The 23865-nt window shown below is 46.6% G+C and overlaps 1 protein-coding gene across 3 annotated transcripts in view; it reads right to left on the bottom strand.

Moving 5' to 3' along the window:
* The window catches only part of SNX29 (sorting nexin 29), a 552967-nt gene that overhangs the window by 157131 nt on the left and 371971 nt on the right, over positions 1-23865 (bottom strand). For all 3 annotated transcript variants that reach the window (XM_030883986.2, XM_060284206.1, XM_060284205.1), the window contains 2 exons: positions 23159-23214; positions 20070-20151 (listed from right to left, as the gene is read on the bottom strand). In XM_030883986.2, coding sequence (XP_030739846.2) covers positions 20070-20151; positions 23159-23214 — 138 coding nt within the window. The remainder of the gene's footprint in view (positions 1-20069; positions 20152-23158; positions 23215-23865) is intronic.

The following is a 23865-nucleotide window of genomic DNA, read 5'->3' on the forward strand; positions in this document are numbered from 1 at the left end:
CAAAACTGTCTAAATGACAAAACCTGGATGCATGCGGCATAGCACGAGCAGTGCCCACGACTGCCTCATGTGGACCGGGAGGCTGCAGTTCCCGCTGGATGGAGGCTGGGAGGGAAGACTGTTCTGTCCCTGCTGCCACCCCAGGAGGGGCTCAGCAAATGTTCATTGAATGAATACATACTGCGCTGTGACCCTAAACTCCTGGGCTTTCTCTGCCTCTGCACTAAGTGGACTGGAGGGGAAAGTTTAAGAAGAGCTGAAGGAGACGGGGGACCATCAGTGGCCTTACTGGTTCAGAATCTGAGCAGAACACGGCCAGTTCTGGATTTCTCATCTCCCCCAGGCTAACGTGAAGGGGCTGCTTGAGTCTCACAGAGCTGAGGACGAAGCCACATCTCTCCGTGTCCCCTGAGCCCACCTGCCAAGACAGGGGACAGGAGAGAGAGGGGGGTGGGCTCTGGCCACAGTCTGGGAAGATGCTGCACACCCCACCACCCAGGCTCGCAGAGAAGCTTTACTGGGACGGTTTTCTCTCTCGTCCTCTAGCCCAAGAGCTCCTCTGCAGGGGAGATGTGAATTTAATGGCCATCGCTTTTCACCACCTCATTTAAAAAAAAAAAAAAAATCAAAATCAAAACCTTCCAGGTGTATAAAATGGAAGAGTAGGCGCTCCTGGCCTGGGTCAGGGAGCACGGGGCACGCGGCCTGGGTGAGAAGGATCTTTCTACCCATCACCCTGGACCAGGTCACTCTGCCGGCCTTACTTCATGCCCTGACTGCGCGAGATCACATCCTGGGAGGTGGGGCACCTCATTCCCCCTGCTGTACGTGATGACCCACCAGCCCTGTGTCAGGTGGATGGAAAGGTTGATGGATGCCGACTCCAGGCCCTGGACTGCACGGCATCCTGAGACACAAGTATTAACCCTCCTGCGAGGAGACCTACGCGGCTGAAATAACTCATGGTGGAATTTTTATATTTTTAGTTTTTGTTCAGGAAACGGCGGGGTAGGGAGAAGAAACAACCTGTTCTTCCTGTGTAATTACAAGACTTCATGGTGCTTGGAGTGGGTATGAAAAATCAAGGTTTCCAAAAGTAACTGTTGATTGCACTTCAATCAAGACTCTGAAACAGTCCTGCTGAGTCGGCAGGGAAGGCCATCTCAGCCGTTCCGGGGGTCCTGCCCCCATCCCCCGCCTACCGGACACCGTGGGCACTTGTGTGGTACCCAGACCACGCAGACGGGACCTGCAGGGACTGGCATGCTTGCTGCCAGCCTGCGGGGTCCTGGTTTCTGCTCCCGCACCACTCAAGGCAGGGGAGAGTTTCTGCCCACGCTGGGACCCCACCCTCTCTTGGAGGTCTCACCTGTCCGGGGGCCCGGCCACTGGGAGCTTCAGCACATTCCCCATGAACCCTCACCTGCCTCCTCAGGAGGCCAACAAAAATGCAAAGGAGTCTCTCTGTAAAAAGAAACAAACTCCAGGCTTTTGAAAGCAACAGCCTGGAAGGAAAGCAGCTTTGTTGGGACTTCGATTTTCACCAGAAATCTCCCTTCAGACAAGGGAGCAGAAAAGGACCAGCTGGGTGTGACTGAGGAACCTGGAAAAGGGAATTACTGGAGGGAAACAGATTCACATCTTAGCCAAGTTATTTTTTCTTAGGTTTTGTTTCTCTAGTGGTGGGGGTGAAGGTGGGATACAGGGACCAAGCTGACACAGGTCCATTCAGCTGTGCCAATGCACTACAGGAAAAGGAAAGGACTTCCGAACACCTCTCTTCCTTTTTTATGTAATTACTTACATCCTGCCTCATTTGGAAAAAAGCTTTAAGGTGGGTTTAGAAAAGGTGACACCACCATCTAAAAACAGTACGTGAAGGAGGTGACTCTGGGCCAGGCAGCTCTGAGGGCCCTGGGCCGATGCAGGAAGCGAGGGCCGGGGGCCCTCAATTAGGAGGCACGAGGCTGTTTCTGCTGCCTTGAGGAGCAAAACTGCACATCCTTCTCTGCCTCAGAGGTGCCACGGTCCCTTCCTCCCCTGGTTCTTCATCGAAGGAGGAGCTAGAAGACTGGGGGAGCGGGGAGGCCAGGCGGGCTTCCTGGGGGCCTGGGGAGTCTCGGCTCCAGCTGGGGCAAGGGATCCACGGCTTTGAGCTCAGGGGCCTCAGAGGCCAGCTCATCAGACTGGAGGAGGCCAGTGGGGGGCAGGGGGAGGAGTTGGCCAAGACACACAGCGGCGGGGCAGGCCTGGAAGCCAGGGCTCCAGATTCCCTACGCAGTGCGCCTTCCTGAGATCAGGAGGCTAAACATTCAGGGGACACCTGAAACCCTGGCCCTGCTGCCAGGCCTCGGCTGGGTTCTCCTTCACTCCTCCCTCCCTTCTCTCTTCCACAGGGCCTCTCTGCTGGCTCCGCTGGCTCCTTGCATCCCACTGCACTCTCCTGAGATGCTCTTCCTGCCGCCTCCCCAGCCTCAGGTGTCCCCACAGAGATCGCTGAGCTCTGGTCGCCAAGATTAAGTCAGGCTCTCTGCTCTCCACTCCCAGGGCCCTCCCTGGACACCATCCCTGCCCTGCCCCCACCCCTTCGTTTCCAGGGATGACAGTTAATATCACTTGGGTCGTCTGCCTGCCCTTAGGAGGCACCATCACCACGTCAGCAAGAGTGGCGAGGCCACATGCTTTGCTTTTGTACCTCCCTGTCTGAAACATTCTCCATGTTTATAATGATTAACATCCACCTTCCCCATTAGAACGTGGCTGTTTCAATCACAAGTGTACCTCGCCCAGCCCATCCTCCCTTCCCAACTAAAACCAGACACCGGCATCCCTAGCTTTTTGAAAGTTCGCTTTATGCCACTTCGCTTTCACTAAAGACCTACATTAGCACGTGTTTTCGATAACTGAAAGAAATCCGAAAAGGATTCTCGCTTTTACAAAAAACGCTAACTGCTTCTTCACTTGACGCCATCTCAACTTACAAAAGATCTCACAGGAACGCTCTGCTTTCTGATAGAGGGGGAAACCTGTTTTCAGTAGGTGACAACAGTGACCGCAGAACAGAGAAGAAACAAAAGCTGCAGATCTCCATGATGATCAAAGTTATCAGCCCCACGACTAACCTTCCAAGTCACCACCTGATAAATGCCCCGAGCAGCTCTAGATAAAACTGGGGCTGTTTGGGGACACAGTAGCTAGGAAGACAGGAAGACAAAGGGCTCCAGGCAACACATCTGTGCTGCTGGCAGCATGTTCTTCTACAAGTCACTGCTTTTACTTTCCTCATATAAGAAAGAAATATAGGGCTTCCCTGGTGGCGCAGTGGTTGGAAGTCCACCTGCCGATGCAGGGGACACGGGTTCGTGCCCCGGACCGGGAAGATCCCACATGCCGCGGAGCGGCTGGGCCCGTGAGCCATGGCCGCTGAGCCTGCGCGTCCAGAGCCTGTGCTCCGCAATGGGAGAGGCCACAACAGTGAGAGGCCTGCATACCGAAAGAAAAAAAAAAAAAAAAAAAAAGAAAGAAATATAAAAGAGGGCGGGTCAAAACCGGACATCCCACCCGCCAAGATGGTATATCCACCTCACCTGATTCACAAAGCCCATGTCTGTCTTTTTTTCCCCCAGCTTTTCAAATATTAAATTATAGTACTGAATACATATTTCAAAATGCACGTACACACACACGTGCACACACAAAGGTGAGCTCTCCATTTTATTCAAACCCTAATATTCTATGACTTTATACATTTAGGCTGAAAATCTCTGCCTTAATGAATCTCTCAAATTCCGAGGGACCCATAAATTCCACACACTGGTCTTCACTGTTCTCTCCACCCTGTGAGGATATTACCTTGTCACCAATACCAGCTGCCCGTGGCAGTTGTGACAACGAGCGATGGGTCAATGAAACTGTGGGGAGAATTCCTTGGAGGAAACGGGTGATGGAAATGGGTTCGTTTCACTGAAACATACGCTTAGGGCACGTGCCTATGGGGCAGATAGTGGGCCACATGGGGGGGATAACAAGAGGAACAGGCAGGATCTTGTGTGACCCAGAGGAAGTTACTTAACCCATGGAGTCACAGCTTCCTCATCTATAAAAACAGGGGAGATGATACTACTGCCTATAACAGAAGGTGGCCAAAAGGATTAAATGACAACTGTAAAATGGAATTCATGTTTTACAGCAAGACGAGAAAACTTTAAACATAAAAAAATTTCTCTGCCCTTAGGCCTCCTCTCTTCCCTCTACTATGCGTTGTGTATCTGCATTAGGCATCGACCAAACCGCCCCCATCAGCAGAAATGCCTGCTCAACCATAAAGAGTGACATTCTCCCAGCATCAACAAGACAACTTCCTAGAAGATAACCTTCCTTCTTGATCTCTCTTTTTTTTTTAACATCTTTATTGGAGTATAATTACTTTACAAAGGTGTATTAGTTTCTGCTTTATAACAAAGTGAATCAGCTATATATATACATATATCCCCATATCTCTTCCCTCTTGCGTCTCCCTCCCTCCCACCCTCCCTATCCCACCCCTCTAGGTGGTCACAAAGCACTGAGCTGACCTCCCTGTGCTATGCAGCTGCTTCCCACTAGCTACCTATTTTACATTTGGCAGTGTATATACGTCCATGCCACTCTCTCACTTTGTTCCAGCTTACCCTTCCCCCTCCCCGTATCCTCAAGTCCATTCTCTAGTAGGTCTGCATCTTTTTTTCCCGTCTTGCCCCTAGGTTCTTCATGACCATTATTATTTTTTTTTTTGGACTCCATATATATGTGTTAGCATACGGTATTTGTTTTTCTCTTTCTGACTTACTTCACTCTGTGCGACAGACTCTAGGTCCATCCACCTCACTACAAATAACTCAATTTCGTTTCTTTTTATGGCTGAGTAATATTCCATTGTATATATGTGCCACATCTTCTTTATCCATTCATCTGTCGATGGACACTTAGGTTGCTTCCATGTCCTGGCTATTGTAAGTAGAGCTGCAATGAACATTGTGACACATGACTCTTTTTGAATTATGTTTTTCTCAGGGTGTATGCCCAGTAGTGGGATTCCTGGGTTGTATGGTAGTTCTATTTGTACTTTTTTAAGGAAACTCCATACTGTTCTCTATAATGGCTGTATCAATTTACATTCCCACCAAGGGTGCAAGAGGGTTCCCTTCTCACCACACCCTCTCCAGCATTTATTGTTTGTAGATTTTTTTGATGATGGCCATTCTGACTGGTGTGAGGTGATATCTCATTGTAGTTTTGATTTGCATTTCTCTAATGATTAATGATGTTGAGCATTCTTTCATGTGTTTGTTGGCAATCTGTATATCTTCTTTGGAGAAATGTCTATTTAGGTCTTCTGCCCATTTTTGGATTGTGTTGTTCATCTTTTTGATAGAGAGCTGCGTGAGCTGCTTGTAAATTTTGGAGATTAATCCTTTGTCAGTTGCTTCATTTGCAAATATTTTCTCCCATTGTGAGGGTTGGCTTTTCATCTTGTTTATGGTTTCCTTTGCTGTGCAAAAGATTTTAAGTTTCATTAGGTCCCATTTGTTTATTTTTGTTTTTATTTCCATTTCTCTAGGAGGTGGGTCAAGAAGGACCTTGCTGTGATTTATGTCATAGAGTGTTCTGCCTATGTTTTCCTCTAAGAGTTTTATAGTGTCTGGCCCTACATTTAGGTCTTTAATCCATTTTTAGTTTATTTTTGTGAATGGTGTTAGGGAGTGTTCTAATTTCATTCTTTTCCATGTAGCTGTCCAGTTTTCCCAGCATCACTTATGGAAGAGGCTGTCTTTTCTCCATTGTATATTCCTGCCTCCTTTATCAAAGATAAGGTGACCATATGTGCATGGGTTTATCTCTGGGCTTTCTATCCTGTTTCTTGACCTGTATTTCTGTTTTTGTGCCAGTACCATACTGTCTTGATTACTGCAGCTTTGTAGTATGGTCTGAAGTCCGGGGCCTGATCCCTCCAGCTCCGTTTTTCTTTCTCAAGATTGCTTTGGCTATTCGGGGTCTTTTGTGTTTCCATACAAATTGTGAAATTTTTTGTTCTAGGTCTTTGAAAAATGCCAGTGGTAGTTTGATAGGGATTGCACTGAATCTGTAGATTGCTTTGGGTAGTAGAGTCATTTTCACAGTGTTGATTCTTCCAATCCAAGAACATGGTATATCTCTCCATCTATTTGTATCATCTTTAATTTCTTTCATCAGTGTCTTATAATTTTCTGCATACAGGTCTTTTGTCTCCTTAGGTAGGTTTATTCCTAGATATTTTATTCTTTTTGTTGCAATGGTAAATGGGAGTGTTTTCTTAATTTCACTTTCAGATTTTTCATCATTAGTGTATAGGAATGTAAGAGAATTCTGTGCATTAATTGTGTATCCTGCTACTTTACCAAATTCACTGATTAGCTCTAGTAGTTTTCTGGTAGCATTTTTAGGATTTTCTATGTATAGTATCATGTCATCTGCAAACAGTGAGAGCTTTACTTCTTTTCCGATTTGGATTCCTTTTATTTCTTTTTCTTCTCTGATTGCTGTGGCTCAAACTTCCAAAACTATGTTGAATAAGAGTGGTGAGAGTGGGCAACCTTGTCTTGTTCCTGATCTTAGTGGAAATGCTTTCACTTTTCACCATTGAGGATGATGTTGGCTGTGGGTTTGTCATATATGGCCTTTATTATGTTGAGGTAAGTTCCCTCTATGCCTAATTTCCCGAGGGTTTTTATCATAAATGGGTGTTCAATTTTGTCAAAAGATTTCTCTGCATCTATTGAGATGATCATATGGTTTTTCTCCTTCAATTTGTTAATATGGTGTATCACATTGATTGATTTGCATATACTGAAGAATCCTTGCATTCCTGGGATAAACCCCACTTGATCATGGTGTATGATCCTTTTAATGTGTTGTTGGATTCTGTTTGCTAGTATTTTGTTGAGGAGTTTTGCATCTATGTTCATCAGTGATTTTGGCCTGTAGTTTTCTTTCTTTGTGACATCTTTGTCTGGTTTTGGTATCAGGGTGATGGTGGCCTCGTAGAATGAGTTTCGGAGTGTTCCTCCCCTTGCTAGATTTGGAAGAGTTTGAGAAGGATAGCTCTTCTCTAAATGTTTGATAGAATTCATACGTGAAGCCATCTGGTCCTCGGCTTTTGTTTGTTGGAAGAGTTTTCATCACAGTCTCAATTTCAGTGCTTGGGATTGATCTGTTCATATTTTCTATTTCTTCCTGGTTCAGTCTAGGAAGGTTGTGCATTTCTAAGAATTTGTCCATTTCTTCCAGATTGTCTCTTTTATTGGCATATAGTTGCTTGTAGTAATCTCTCATGATCCTTTTTATTTCTGCAGCATCAGTTGTTACTTCCCCTTTTTCATTTGTAATTCTATTGATTTGAGTTTCTCCCTTTTTTTCTTGATGACTCTGGCTAATGGTTTATCAATTTTGTTTATCTTCTCCAAGAATCAGCTTTTAGTTTTATTTATCTTTGTTATTGTTTCCTTCATTTCTTTTTCATTTATTTGTGATCTGATCTTTATGATTTCTTTCCTTCTGCTAACTTTGGGGTTTTTTTCTTCTTCTTTCTCTAACTGCTTTAGGTGTAAGGTTAGGTTTTTTATTTGAGATGTTTCTTGTTTCTTGAGGTAGGACTGTATTGTATAAACTTCCCTCTTAGAACTGCTTTTGCTGCATCCCATACGTTTTTGGGTCATTGTGTTTTCACTGTCGTTTGTTTCTAGATAATTTTTGATTACCTCTTTGAATTTTTCAGTGATCTCTTGGTTATAAGTAATGTATTGTTTAGCCTCCATGTGTTCGTACTTTTTTTACAGATTTTTTCCTGTAATTGATATCTAGTCTCATAGCATTATGGTCAGAAAAGATACTTGATATGATTTCAATTTTCTTCAATTTACCAAGGCGTTATTTGTGACCCAAGATGTGATCTATCCTGGAGAATGTTCCATGAGCACTTGAGAAGAAAGTGTATTCTGTTGTTTTTGGATGGAATGTCCTATAAATATCAATTTATGGCTGTTAGTATATGCCTTATGCATTGAGGTGCTCCTATGTTGGGTGCATAAATATTTACAATTGTTATATCTTCTTCTTAGATTGATCCCTTGATCATTATGTAGTGTCCTTATTTGTCTCTCATAATTGTCTTTTAAGTCTATTTTTTCTGATATAAGAATTGCTACTCCAGCTTTCTTTTGATTTCCATTTGCATGGAATATCTTTTTCCATCCCCTCACTTTCAGTCTGTATTTGTCCCTAGGTCTGAAGTGGGTCTCTTGTAGACAGCATATATATGGGTCTTGTTTTTGTAACCATTCAGCCAGTCTATGTCTTTTGGCTGGAGCAATTAATCCATTTACATTTAAGGTGATTGTCGATATGTACGTTCCTATTACCATTTTCTTAATTGTTTTGGGTTTGTTATTGTAGGTCTTTTCCTTCTTTTGTGTTTCCTGTCTAGAGAAGTTCCTTTAGCATTTGCTGTAAAGCTGGTTTGGTGGTGCTGAACTTTCTCAGCTTTTGCTTGTCTGTGAAGGTTTTAATTTCTCCGTCAAATCTGAATGAGATCCTTGCTGGGTAGAGTAATCTTGGTTGTAGGTTTTTTCCTTTCATTACTTTAAATATGTCCTGCCAGTCCCTTCTGGCTTGCAGAGCTTCTGCTGAAAGATCAACTGTTAACCTTATAGGGATTCCCTTGTGTGTTATTTGTTGTTTTTCCCTTGCTGCTTTTAATATTTTATCTTTGTATTTAATTTTTGATAGTTTGATTAATATGTGTCTTGGTGTGTTTCTCCTTGGATTTATCCTGTATGGGACTCTCTGTGTTTCCTGGACTTGATTAACTATTTCCTTTCCCATATTAGGGAAGTTTTCAACTACAATCTCTTCAAATATTTTCTCAGTCCCTTTCTTTTTCTCTTCTTCTTCTGGGACCCTCTATAATTCGAATGTTGGTGCATTTAATGTTGTCCCAGACGTCTCTGAGACTGTCCTCAGTTCTTTTCATTCTTTTTTCTTTATTCTGCTCTGCAGTAGTTATTTCCACTATTTTATCTTCCAGGTCACTTATCCGTTCTTCTGCCTCAGTTATTCTGCTATTGATCCCTTCTAGAGAATTTTTAATTTCATTTATTATGTTGTTCATCACTGTTTGTTTGCTCTTTAGTTCTTTCACGTCCTTGTTAAACGTTTCTTGTATTTTCTCCATTCTATTTCCAAAATTTTGGATCATCTTTACTATCATTACTCTGAATGCTTTTTCAGGTAGACTGCCTATTTCCTCTTCATTTGTTAGGTCTGGTGGGTTTTTACCTTGCTCCTTCATCTGCTGTGTGTTTGTCTGTCTTCTCATTTTGCTTAACTTACTGTGTTTGGGGTCTCCTTTTCGCAGGCTGCAAGTTCTCAGTTCCCTTTGTTTTTGGTGTCTGCCCCCAGTGGCTAAGGTTGGTTCAGTGGGTTGTGTAGGCTTCCTGGTGTAGGGGACTAGTGCCAGTGTTCTGGTGAATGAGGCTGGATCTTGTCTTTCTGGTGGGCAGGTCCACCAGAGTCTGGTGGTGTGTTTTGGGGTGTCTGTGGCCTTATTATGTTTTTAGGCAGCCTCTCTGCTAATGGGTGGGGTTGTGTTCCTGTCTTGCTAGTTGTTTGGCATAGGGTGTCCTGCACTGTAGTTTGCTGGTTGTAGAGTGGAGCTGGGTCTTGGCACTGAGCTGGAGATCTCTAGGAGATTTTCACCGTTTGATATTACGTGGAGCTGGGAGGTCTCTTGTGGACCAATATCCTGAACTTGGCTCTCCCACTTCAGAGGCACAGCCCTGATGCCTGGCTGGAGCACCAAGAGCCTGTCATCCACATGGCTCAGAATAAAAGGGAGAAAAGAATGAAAGAAAGAAAGAAGAAGATAAAATAAAATAAAAAGTTACTAAAATAAAAAATAATTATTAAAAAAATTTTTTAAATAAAAATAAAAAAAGAAAGAAAGAGAGAGCAACCAAAACAAAAAACAAATCCACCAATGATAAAAAGCGCTAAAAACTATACTAAAAAAAAAGAAAAGAAAAAACGGACAGACAGAACCCTAGGACAAATGGTAAAAAGCAAAGCTATACAGGCAAAGTCACACACAGAAGCATACACATACACACTCACAAAAAGAAAAAAAGGGGGAAAAAAATATATATCATTGCTCCCAAAGTCCACCTCCTCAATTTGGGATGATTCGTTGTCTATTCAGGTATTCCACAGATGCAGCGTACATCAAGTTGACTGTGGAGATTTAATTCGCTGCTCCTGAGGCTGATGGGAGAGATTTCCCTTTCTCCTCTTTGTTCGCACACCTCCTGGGGTTCAGCTTTGGATTTGGCCCCGCCTCTGCATGTAGGTTTCCTGAAGGCATCTGTTCCCTACCCTGACAGGACGGGGTTAAAGGAGCAGCTGATTCGGGGGCTCTGGCTCACTCAGGCCGGGGGGAGGAAGGGTACAGATGCGGGGTGAGCCTGCGGTGGCAGAGGCCAGCGTGACATTGCACCGCCTGAGGCGTCCCGTGTGTTCTCCTGGGGAAGTTGTCCCTGGATCATGGGACCCTGGCAGTGGCGGGCCACACAGGCTCCCAGGAGGGGAGGTGTGGAGAGTGACCTGTGCTTGCACACACGCTTCTTGGTGGCGGCAGCAGCAGCCTTAGTGTCTCATGCCCGTCTCTGGGGTCCACGCTGACAGCCACGGCTCACGCCCGTCTCTGGAGCTCCTTTAAGCGGCGCTCTTAATCCCCTCTACTCGCACACCAGGAAACAAAGAGGGAAGAAAACGTCTCTTGCGTCTTCTGCAGCTCTAGACCTTTTCCCAGACTCCCTCCCGGCTAGCCATGGTGCACTAGCCCCCTTCAGGCTGTGTTCACGCCGCCAACACCAGTCCTCTCCCTGTGATCTGACTGAAGCCTGAGCCTCAGCTCCCAGCCCCCACCCACCCCACTGGGTGAGCAGACAAACCTCTTGGGCTGGTGAGTGCTGGTCGGCACGGCTCCTCTGTGCGGGAACCTCTCCGCTTTGCCCTCCTCACCGTTGCTGCGCTCTCCTCTGTGGCTCCGAAGCTTCCCCCCTCCGCCACCCGTAGTCTCCACCAGTGAAGGGGCTTCCTAGTGTGTGGAAACCTTTCCTCCTTCACGGATCCCTCCCACTGGTGCAGGTCCCGTCCCTATTCTTTTGTCTCTGTTTTTTCTTTTCTCTTTTGCCCTACCCAGGTACGTGGGGAGTTTCTTGCCTTTTGGGAGGTCTGAGGTCTTCTGTCAGCATTCAGTAGGTGTTCTGTAGGAGTTGTTCCACATGTAGATGTATTTCTGATGTATTTGTGGGGAGGAAGGTGATCTCCACATCTTACTCTTCCTCCATGTTGAAGCTCCTCTCCCCTTCTTCATCTCTTAAGGGGTCATGATGACCCACCACTTTGTACTTGCACATCTGGATTGTGTCAACTGTCAGTAATGCATCATTTCAGGTACAGCCCTCTGTCTCGAAAAAACTTATATAACCGTGCTTTGACTTCTAATGGGTGGAATGGTTCTCAGAGCTTTCTGAGATGCTGTTTCCAGGTTATAATCCTCAATTTGACTCGAATAAAATTTTCCATTTCTTTCTTAGATTGACTGATTTCTTTTTAATTAATTAATTAATTAATTAATTTATTTATTTATTTTTGGCTGCATTGGGTCTTCGCTGCTGTGAGCAGGTTTTCTCTAGTTGCGGCAAGTGGGGGCTACTCTTTGTTGCAGTGCATGGGCTTCTCATTGCAGTGGCTTCTCTTGTTGAGGAGCACAGGCTCTAGGCACATGGGCTTCAGTAGTTGCAGCACAGGGCTCAGTAGTTGTGGCACGCAGGCTCAGTAGTTGTGGCTCACGGGCTCTAGAGCGCAGGCTCAGTAGTTGTGGCGCATGGTCTTAGTTGCTCCACGGCATGTGGTATCTTCCCAGACCAGGGCTCGAACCTGCGTTCCCCTGCATTGGCAGGCAGATTCTTAACCACTGAGCCACCAGGGAAGTCCCTCAACTGATTAATTTCTGTCAACACAATGTACATTACAGTGCCTGTGGCAGACGCCCGGCTGCCTACCCAATGGCCAGCTCCCTGCCTGTCTCACCTACTGGCAGAGCTCTCCACCTGCTCAGGGACTGAGACAGGGAGATGCTCATTTTCCCAGCTTTGCTTTCAGCGAAACCATGGCTATGTGACCTCATCTGGGGTCAATGGGACCTAAGGGAAGTCCACAGGAGGGCTTTAGGCAAAGATTTTTCTTTTTGATTAAAAAAATAATGTGTGAGTAAAAACCTCTCTTCTTCCCACTTGGACACTGTCTTGTAAAGAGGAAGTGCTAACAGCTCTGGAAGCCACTGATGTGATTAAGCTATTGAATACCTGAGTCCCCAACTTTTTGTTACGTACATCAACTCCTATTGGTTAAGTCACTTTGAGTGAGATAATATGTTACTTACAGCAAAAAGCGTTCCTAATATAATGTTTAATACTCAATAATTTTACTAGAGTCCATTTCTACACCAAATCAGAAATGGAGATGTCCTGAAAATCCAATATAAGAATTATGGCCAATTCAGATTGCCTTAATTAGAAAAGATTAGGGATTTTACAAAGCAGATCTCAAAGGAGAAGACATCCTTGACAATGATCAACAACAACCAAAGCCAGCTGCAGTGCCCTGTGAAGAAGACGGCCAGTAGTACATCAGAACTGGGGGTGGTACCTCCTTGAGGCCACCCTAACTGTATTCCAGCAACAGAAACCGAGAACATATATGTGTTTAGCTCATCCAGATTTACACGCCAGCTGTGCCTATGGCTCCACACAAAGAGGCAGCATTAAACTGGGGTACCATCTTGGGAAACCTCCTTGGAGGAGGCCAAGAGGGTGATGACGCTGTGGGATCACGTACAGGCACCTTGGAGACGCTGGTGAATAATGTCACTGGTGCAACCCAGTACTCAATAAGTAAGGACTGTACTTGAATTCAGAACAAGACTAAACCTAGCACCAACTGGGCAGCTCTGGGCTGGTGAAACTATAATGTACTGGGGCCTGGGCATTAATGCTTTCAGGCTTCCAGGGAGTTCCATTGGGAAAGTGAACTATGACCCTAGGTTTCACCTCTGAGCCCAGGTCTCTCCCTCCAGCAGAGCTCACCCCTCCGCTAAGCCTCCATGGAGCCGCTCGACACGACCCTTGCATTTCAGCTGCTTGATGGGGCTCCGTCCCCTCACCAGACCCAGACACCTTGAGGACAAAGGTATCTTGCTCGTTGCCGTCCCTAAGGAGGCTGATGTGGAACCCTTGATCAAGTAGACGCTAAAGGCTTTTTTGAACACGCAAACGTTCCCAGAGACATTCAGTTCAACAGGGGGTAACTCTTTTATGTTTACTTTCAGGTCTAATTGCTTATCACAAGTCAAGTGGTCCTTAGGTCACTAAAGGTAGTGTCTGCACGGTAGCTGTCTGCCAGGCGCTGTGCCAACCACGTTATCCATCTATCGTCTGTTGTCACTTTGCAAGGTGAGTGGTGTTCTGTCCCTCCCACCCGTACCTCTCTCTGCAGCCCTTATCTCGCGAGACTGTCCTGTTTACTCGAGAGCAACTGTCCCCCTCTAGACTGTGAGGTTGGGAGGGTAAGTGCAATGTCACGTCTTGCTCACCCCAGGCTCTGCAGCGTTTAGCACATGTCTGGCATCTAGTCAGCCCTCAATCCACAGCTTTGGGATAAATAAAGGAATTATACTATGAAAGGGGAAAAAAAAGTTCCTCCTGTTTGAAAAGATAAAGGCAGTAACAGAATAATAATGACACGTACGTCCAGGGGGAGGCAAACAGGCTTTTTCCGTTTGGCTTTTTGTTTTCACCTGTATCAGGCTTTCCCAGAAGCCTTGAGCATCCCAAGAACACCTGGAGGTTAATGTGCTGTAATCCTCAGAGGTGCGGAGGTGCTTGACTTTGTGGGATGGAAAGTCCTCAAGGAAGGAGAGAGCGAGAACAAAGGCAAAGCCTCCCCCAGTTTCGCTTATCGTGCAGCACAGAAGCCAACCTGGCTGGAACGAAACTCAGAAATCAAACGATCTGCAGCTGCCTTTCCCGCCTGCCTGGTTCACAGCAGGTGTGGTGGGAAGGACCTGACGTGAACGAGAGACAATCCCTTCGGCCTCAGAACTGGTCCCTATGTCCCCACACCTGGAATGGTAACCGCTAGGGCGGAGGCTTCTGATCAGCCCATGTCACTGCAGCTGCCATTCCCATTTCTGTGCGTGGCTCAAACATCTCATCCGTCTCTACTTGATGAATCCCTCCCTCTCGCACAGCTATACACTAAGTACGCATAGATGGAACCGTAGGTAATAGCAAACTTGAGGGCCTGAAGAGTAAACCATCTTAGGACAGAGATGAAAAGGGCTGAAGCACCCGAAGCCTGAGGTGCAAAAACGTGACCATCCTCCAAACCACCTGCGGCCCCATGCAGCCCGCCAGACCCTGTGATCTATTATTAATACGAAAAATCATGGGCTTTCCCTGCACTGCATATATAAATATGCTCCCCTAGAATAAACCTTGAAAACACCTGCCCAGGCTACACAATAACCTTTTGAGGGTGGGGGAACCTCCAACACTGAAGGAGTCTTCCTGGGGTACTGCCTTTACTCTAAGTCAAGACAGCCTCCTGTGGTCCCAAGGAAAGGGGACTTATTCTAGAAGGAAAAAACTTTGCTGAAACAAAGCAACTTTCTTTACAAAGGAGACCTAATTAGTTGTGCTGGGCAAATGGAATATTGCACTGTAGCCAGTGTTTCTGGTGGCGAAACTCAAAGGCTGAAATAAACTCCCACGTAGAGGACTGATTCCAGCTGTACTTACACTAACAGTGCTTTTCAAAGGGAAAGACCTAAGGGTTCAGAGAGTAAGTGTATTGATGTATTATTTCATGCCGATTTAGCGGCTGTAATATTTGCATAAGGAAAAAAAATAAATAGATTGTTTTAAGGCCTAACATGCCTTTATAAACACTACAGTAGGATATTAAGACAGTGGACGTCAAACTGGTTTGGAAGTTGGGGTATTTGGGAAATAAGAGAAAACATCTGCAAAGGTATAAACTAGGAATTAATCACTACGTCATGTGGAAGGGACAGAAAGTCAGACCCACCACGACAACTGTGTATTAACACAGAGAGAGAGAGAGAGAGAGAGAGAGAGAAACTGAGCAAGACCAGTTAGTAAACAGGGTTTTGCTTTGGTTTTTTTCCATTCTGTTTGTTGCTATTTAGTCATTTCGTCTCTGGCTAGTGTCTGCTGGCAGCCAAGCATTAGCTGGCAGAGGCCAGAAGTGAGAAACATTTGTGGAAGAAAAATTGAAATTGGGAAAGTTCTGGACATCAATTTTACTTTTGCTCTGAAAACTGGTCAAAGGCTGCCTTTTCTTACTTTGATGCCGGAACACACCTCAGCACCCACCTTGGAACCTGGGAGTAGAGTGTGGAAACCACGGTGTTTGGAGATACAAACTATTTTTAATAACTTGCATTCAATCCAGTCAAGGGACAGCACTTCTGGCCAGGATCCTTTGTGCAAAACATACACCCAGACCTCTCCCACAAGATAAGTGGTGAGAGCCCAGCAACACCGGGCAGCAGGTGACCTAGCTGAGTTCCTCTGCAGTCAGAAGTGCCACAGTTCCCAAGCGTCCCAGGGCAGGCTCTGGGGACCCTGCCACTGCTCAAACAAGGGCTTCTGAGGAAGCGTCCCTGAAACTCTTCTGTGGCCAGAGCAGTCATGGCCAACAGGCCCTGCTTTAACAACTTTCCAAAGCAAACTTGCGCACAGCTTGGCTCTGGGTTTTGCAGGGCTCTGACGTGAGTACTGCAGGGGGCCTGGAACAGATGGACAGAAAAACCCTGGCTTGGCGGCAGGGGGGCCCTTGGCCCATGGCCTCAGGGATGCAGGGGGCCATCCACACAGGCAAGTTCTTGGTCAGGCTGGGCCCTTCCAAGGCAACTGCCCCATCTGCTTCTCGGATTTTTAAATCTGGACTCTGCCCACATTCACAGAATCTGTGCAAACCGGCACCTTGTCAGAAAATGCTTTGGGGGCTGAGAGTCATGTTACTGAATGAGCTGCTTCTCTGTGTCTTTGTTTTCTCATCTATAAAATGGGGATAATAAGCATTTGTTACCTCACTGGGTTGTTGTGAGGATTGAATGAGCTATTTTATGTAACATACACAGACCATTGAGAGGTGGCGTTTCCCAAATATTATTCATTCCCATAGCACTGTCCTAAACTTCTTGCTGTTTTCATTATCATACATTTAGTATTTTTCTTTAAGCTGACTCACTTTCTTTCTGCTTAAATTTATTTTAAAAGGAAACTGTACATCACTGTGGTAAATGGAAAAATAGTAGAAGGCAGATGTAAAAACAAATACAATGGAAGAAAACAATGTAGTTAATAGAGCTGGAGTCTGTTGCCTGCCAAAGGCGTGGATCCTGGGCCTTCCTCTGTCTTTGCTAAGATGCATGATTAGAGGGCGTTAAAGGCCTAATGGCCACGTGGAGACTTTCTCTTTCAGGTCATTGTCAGTGATGGAAGAGCTGAAAAGCGAGTGGCCTTCTCCCCGCAGAACTATTTATTGGACGTCCAATCTCTGTCTCTCTAAAACCTCACTAAGCACACAGATCATCTTGCTTTCTGCCACTCTGGGAGAGACTGTTCTAGATCATCACCATCCAACAGAGCTTCCTGAGATGATGGAAATGTGCTGTATCCGCGTTGTCCAGTACGGCAGCCACCAGCCACGTGTGGCTAAGAAGTACTTGAAATGTGGCTGGTGTGCCTGAGGAACTAGAGTTTAATTTCTTCCCATTTTGATTAAGTTAAATTTAAATGATGCCACCAATCGTGGCACAGTGGTTAAGAATCCTCCTGCCAATGCAGGGGACACAGGTTTGAGCCCTGGTCCAGGAAGATCCCACATGCCGCAGAGCAACTAAGCCCGTGCGCCACAACTACTGAAGCCCGTGCACCTAGAGTCCATATTCCACAACAAAGAGTATCTCCTGCTTGCAGCAACTAGAGAAAGCCCACGTGCAGCAGCAAAGACCCAACACACCCAAAAAAAAAAAAAAAAACATTTAAATGACCACACGTGGCTAGTGGCTGTCGGACTGGACAGTGCAGATCTACTGAGAAAGCTACATGTGCTGATCCTTTTGTCTGGGCTCTTCAAATGAACTATGGTTCATTTTGAGGTTATGCCCTTGGCTTCCTTGGAGGGAGATCTTAAGGAAACCTGACACTGATTTGTCCTAGGGATGTAACAGGGCATCGTCTACCACATTCTTTATTATTGCTTCATCTAAAGCTCTGTGAGGACATTTCTTTTAGAACTCCCTTTGAGGAACTGACATATTTTCTTCTCATTAGCAATGGAATTATCCAAAATAGCCACATTTCCATTTTCACACTGGTTGCCAGGAAGCTCAAAGGAAACTTACAAACCAATGAGAGCAACCACATAGGATCTCATATATATGTATGTATGTATATATGTGATTTCCACTGTTCCCTTAATGGAAACACTCTTAGTTTACATCTTCTCTGACTCTTGATATTTTATTTCTTACTTCTATTTTATCACTCTTTTCTGAGTTTCTCTAGAAATTATCTCAAATCTTTTGTGGAATTATATAAAATGCATTTTTTAACGAATAAAAATAATGTCCAACAGTAGCAGTATTTTACAGGAGTCACTCTCTCTCCAATACCATTTATCATTTAAAAAACAACAAAACCCAAAAAAATCACACTGTAATGAAGACTTTCTAAAATGCTTCCAAACACATGCTCAGAGTTTGCTCTTAGGTACCAACCAGAAGCGTTGTTAGCTAAAAGGAGAAAAACAGTTGCATTCAACACACTCCAAGATCAGGAGAGATTTCAGACAGCCCACAGTGTGGGACGCAGCTGCTCTACGTGATGTGGGAGCTGTCAGCCTCATGGCTCCATGAAATCCAGGCCTTATCCTCCACGCACTGGCTGGACCACACCCAGGAAAGCTCTGGAAATGGTCAAGGATGGGGAGAGTGTGGCTCGAATCCCACGGTGGCCACTGTGGAAACAATCTCCCAGGCAACTGCATATTTGCTGTGTCCATCTCATTCCTTAACTGGCTTTCAGGAGCTAAAAACGGCCCTTGCTTCCTGGGGTGAGGGGAGGGAGAGGAGTGAAAAATGAAAGGTCAAGGAAACCTCTCAAGCGATCTCGCATTTTAATTTTGCTCTAAAATAAAGCTGTCTGCTTCACTTTTTTCATTCTCCAGGCAACACCTCCCAGCTTTCTGATGACCGCAAAGCAGAACTTGAAGGATGCTCAAATAAGAGATTTGGGGGGGGGCGGCGGGGGTTTGGTTTGGGATAAAAGGAGAAAAGGATATTCGGAAATCTGTCATATCTAATTCTCTTTTCAAGCCAGAGCTGAGAGCATCAGGAACACTCAGATTCTCTTCTTAAAGTGCTACTGTCGCCCAGCTGAACAAGTAAACTAGGATAACTTTCCAGTGCAAACTTCCTTGCCAAACTCTAGCTCATTTGTCCGTAAGATTTCAGGTAAGAGGCGTGTGTCATGCTTAAGCCCATTACATAACCCATGCCCACTGCCAGTCCTGCCATCAAAGACTAAACACGCGATCATTTTGGAAGATGAGAAACGAATACCAAGTGCCTACTGGACACCATGTATTTCTAATCCCAATAACAACAGCTTTGCAAAGTAAGCATTATTATTATTTCTGTTTTACAGATAAGGAAACTGAGATTTACCTAAGGCCACAAAACTGAAACCAGGGCTTCTAGCCTCAGGTTCAAGGTCCTTTTTGCACCACCCCAGTCTCTGGGGAAACTATCCTAATAGCTGAGAAGACTTCTTCAATGGTCAATTCCCCACTAAGAGAAATGGCAACAGAACTCAAGGCTCTTCACGGAGCTCATGGGGAATCAGAACAAAGTGTAGTGAAAGTTGTTGTGATAATTCAACAGCAGAAGCAGAAGTGGCTAAGAGTCAAAGCTGAAAACAAAACAGTCCCAGGGCAAGTGAACGCCAACAGCTGCAGATCAGGTAAGAAACAAGAAAGCAAAGAAGAGGGTAGGTAGGCAGGGCTGGAAGAGGCATCAGAAAATCAGAGAAAAGATGGACAACTGGGGTCCCAACTGTTGGGGCAAAATCACCTCCAAAACAAAGGTCCCCTGGTTTCAGACACTCAATCCTCAGCCGGGGAGGGGGTGATCAGCTCTACCTCAAGCAAGCAGAGGGCACATCTGCAGTGTCCACTTGCCAAGTGGCTGTTGCCCCTTCTTTGGCAAAGAGTGGCCTGGTTTTCATCTGCGGGGCCCCCTCACCCCTCTCTCAGTCACATGGTCAGATGAGGGCAACTCCAACCCCAGTGCCAGTGGGGGTCACATGATTCGAAGCTGGCCCATCACAGGAGTCCATCTCCCAACACTGGGGTTTAGGGATGGGCTTGGGATCCAAGACAGACTCCTGAGAGATGCCCGGACAGGCTGAGAGTCTGGTGCTGCTGGGAGCTGCCTGGTCCACCCACAGAGGGCGCCAGCCTGAAAAGGACGCCCAAGCAGAGGAAACCAGGGGAAATGGGAGCAGATGTCTGACCACAGGTCCAGGCAGGTCTGAGGCCAGACCCACGCCTGGACGTTTCAGTTGCAACACGAGCCAACGAATCCCATTTCTGCTCAAGCAGTCCGAGCTGAGCGGTCATGGCCACGCTAGGAGGCCCGACAGCACGAGAAAGCTCCACCCTGCCTCCTTCTGTCTGACGGAAGGATCATTTCCTCGGGGAGGCTGGGCAGGTGGATGCTGGCATCTGGAGGCTGTGGCTTCTCCGTATGGCACTCCATCGCCAAGACGCAAAAGCACCAGAGAGTAACAAACAAGTGTGTCCCCACCCCAGCGGTGACATCTAACTGAAAACCAGGTGATTACCTGATACACGTGGAACGCATTGGCGGCCTTGCCCCGGAGAAACACTGACGGGATCCAGACGTTGATCAGCGCTCGGTTTGATCTGAACAAAAGAAAGATGCAGAGTGGTCATTTCAATTTGCCAGAAAAAGGGAGGAAGCTATTTTCTCCCCTAAGAGGCACACGATGTACGGCAACATCTATTATGCTTAACTGTAAGCTAAAGCATCAGCTTCCATCTCATTACCTGGTCCCCCAAGATTATCTTTCAGGGACTCAGTTTAAAAAATATATATTAAATTTATATATGCAGTTTGTATTCTGGAATGAGAAAGAGCTGCCCTTCAGTCCTTACTAACTGAGTGACCGTGGCCCATAGTTTATCTGAACCTCAGTTTGCTCATCTGAAGAGGGGCACGATCACCGGAAGCCCCCACGAGGCGGGGGAGGGTCAAGAGCACGCCCACAGGGCTTCTGGAGCGTGTGGAGGAGGCACGCTGCCTCCTCACCGTGCCCACTTTAGACCCTGAGCCCCACTTTAAGGTCAGGCTCCACGAAGAGCTCAGGAGACCAACACTCACGCGATGCAGGAGACAGCTCTTTGGGGTGGGGAGAGGGGACTCCAGGAAGCCAGGCACCAATAACCGCTCTTGCAACTTTTCCAAAAGCACTGTGTGTGGCTCGAATAGAGCAGAATCACTTGCTGAGCACAGACACTGCACGGCTCCGTGCTGTCACCTAGATTATCTCGGCTGATCCTCGCGGCTATTTGAGAGAACTTCAAGGGTTCTTTCAGTTATGTGACAGTCCCGCCTTGCGAGATGACTTGAACCTAACTCTGAGTCACTGGGCGCACACACCCACCACCACCACTCTTCCACCAGCTGGATCTACACCATGTGAAGCTGATAAGTTAACTGTCACTGAAACTTCCAGATCAATCATTAACAGCTCTCACAGCAGTGCTGTGCAATTCTGGAAGGGCTGGGAGGTCCTAGCCCCTGTTTCTGCTAGGAGTTGCTCCAGGGCTAAGCGCTTTTCCTGGAGCTCTCCTTATCTCTGAAGAGCAGCTCTTAAAAATTCGCCAGCCTCCTGTGCTTAGAACACAGTTTGAGACACTGATGATGGAAGAGTCCATGACTCAACAGCCTCACAATCTCCACAGTAAAGAGCATTTCATTTTCACAAAGAAATGCTTCTCTCCTAAAGCAGCATTTCTTCTAAGCTTTGAGCCCAGGTGCTGACCGTCTTCATGGGGCAAAATACACCCTATTGATCACCTCCCCAGGGCTCCAAGTACAAGCTGCCATCCTGAGGCACCAAACTGATTTGGATATCTAATGACACCCCTCCTGGAAAGGTCCCCAAAACTGTGCTAGTGACTAGAGTGCTCCCCTTTCATTTCTGTCGGGAGTGGGAGGGGTGTAGAAGTGTAACTGACACTCTGGTTTTCATTAACCTCCCAGGATTGGTGAGGGCTGGACCACCTCCCAGGGCTCCAGGAGGTCCCCCAGGTCCCCCCAAACATGCTCTCCCTTTCAGAGCACATAGCTCGCTGTATTAGAATTGATTGTCCTCTCTCTCCTAGACGCAGAAGTGTGAGTTAAGGGAATAAAATAATGATCCCGAGTATGGAAGACCAAATAAGCTGGAGGAGTCAAATCTACCAGGGCAGTTGGTATGAAGGGAGGGCCGGGGGAGGCTGGGGATGGAGCTGAGGTCAGCCAGGGCCTTCTCTGCAAGAGAAGAGGGAGAGGGAAATGGTGCTTCCCTCTGGCTCTAGTGGAGATGATCAACCTGCGGGGGAGGAGAAGAGATGAGGTGGCTGGACCTGGCAGAGGTTGCCTGAGAGCAGGGACCGTGGCTGATTCATCCCCTCCACCGGTGACCTGGCACGACCCCTCCCCGCAGCAGGCACGTGATAAATTCTTGCTTTATGAATGAGTTCCTTGCGCCTCACGAGTGGCTCATCTCTGGGGTCCCCTCTGCGGCTTTCACCTCTCTCCCCAGCTGGTCCCCCCTTTCCCTCCGCCAGGCCACCATCCCATGATCCTCTTCACTATGTACTCCCCTCCACCCCGCCCCCCAAAGGCCCATGCGAAGCAAACTCGTCTTTGATTTTCATCCTTCACCTCTTAACTTCCACGACCCCCCTCACCAATCTAACAGGCACCTCCACCTCTACCGCCGCTACCAAGCACTGCGGGGCCTCTTGATCCCCTCCGTGCTTTTCAAAACCCCACTCTTGTGATCTGCGCCTTATGAATGAGGAAACTCAGGCTCAGAGAGGTTAAGTGGCTCGCCCAAGGTCACACCAGCATGAGTCCTGCAGTTAAGATTTCAACTTGGCTCAGCCTGGCTCTAACAAAATGCTCTTCCGATGCCCCGCCCTCTCTCCTGGGGAAGCTGAACCTTCCTCTACTCAGCACAACTAGGGAGGTTCTGCTTGTCCTTAACTCAGGACTCCCTCCTCTCTTCCCCAGCCCCAGGGGATTACAGGTCCAAAAAGTGAGGCAACTTGATCAGAAAGAGTCCGTCTGAAGACCAACTAAATTCCTTAGGGGTTAACAGCAGAGGCGCCAGACAGAATTCAATCCAATCAAAAATCAGACCAAGGTACTGAACCACTGTCATTTCCAATAGCCCAGGAGTTGCAAACTCAAAATTTGAACGGGAGACACCCAGACAGTGGAATGAGTGGAGTGGGCCACAGTCAGACAAAAGGGAGAAGTGGGGACTGCGGCAAGCTGGCAAGCACGCGCCCTGGATGGAAGAAGCAGCTGCTGCTCAGCTCTAGCGGATGGTGGCCTTGCTGGGATTTCTTCTTTTAAAGAAAATGGAGAAATTTAAATTTTCATGAGATACCTTCCAACTCTTAAATGTCAGCCAAAAAAAAAATTGTTTTTCAATACCCAAAGAGGGAGCTAAAAACACATCTGAAGGCCAGACGCAGGCTGCGGGCAAACAACTCCCCACCTCTACAATAACCAAATCCGTCACGCAGATTTCAGCAGCGCTTGCTGGGTTCCTCTATGGTCTCCTGGGACGCAAGCCAAGTAACAGAGTCTCGCTTCTAAAGGGCCCCTCATGAGCACATGCTGTGGACTTACGTTTCAAAATCCGACAAACTCTGGTCTTCGGATGTTTGACTCAAATCTCCAGGCACCTGCCATAGGGAGAGGGGGAAGGGGAGAGAGAAAATGCAGCATGGTTACCATGGTTTGCATAATCACAGGAAATTCTGCTTCTCAATGACCCCTGAGCATTTCCTGTTCAGAATGAGGTGAAGAAGCAGTTACTGGAAAACAATAAGAGATTTTATGGAAGGATGGTTAAAGACGGAGTTACAGTAATAAAAATATGCCACCATGAAAGACCTCAATTACCTTCACAGAAAAAAAGGACTGTTAATCCTACTGAGATCATCATGGGTGTGTAAAAGCATGTAATTTTGGAGCTACAGAGGCCTAATTAGGAGCTGAGAGGCAAGGTATCAAATGTGCAAAGGCAAAAATACGCATCATCACGCACAGACACACGTGGTGTGTAAACACAAAGGGAAATGTCTGTCCCCCAAATGGCTCTATCCTTTCCCCTCACATGTGTGAGAAATTTAAGGCAGTCGAACATGACTTTCTCTTCTGACTCAGAAGGGCCCCATGAGAACAGGATTGGGTGCAGGAAACTATAACGCCTGGTGGGATGGCAATTCTCATCCAGAGCAGACAGCGAAAGGCCAGCACTTGTAGATGCTCAATAAATCGTGATGTTATCGGACCCTGGGAATGAGCTTCCTTTTGTAATAGGATCAAATTTG

The sequence above is a fragment of the Globicephala melas genome, chromosome 15 (assembly GCF_963455315.2).
Source record: "Globicephala melas chromosome 15, mGloMel1.2, whole genome shotgun sequence".
In the NCBI taxonomy this organism is placed as follows: Eukaryota; Metazoa; Chordata; class Mammalia; order Artiodactyla; family Delphinidae; genus Globicephala; species Globicephala melas.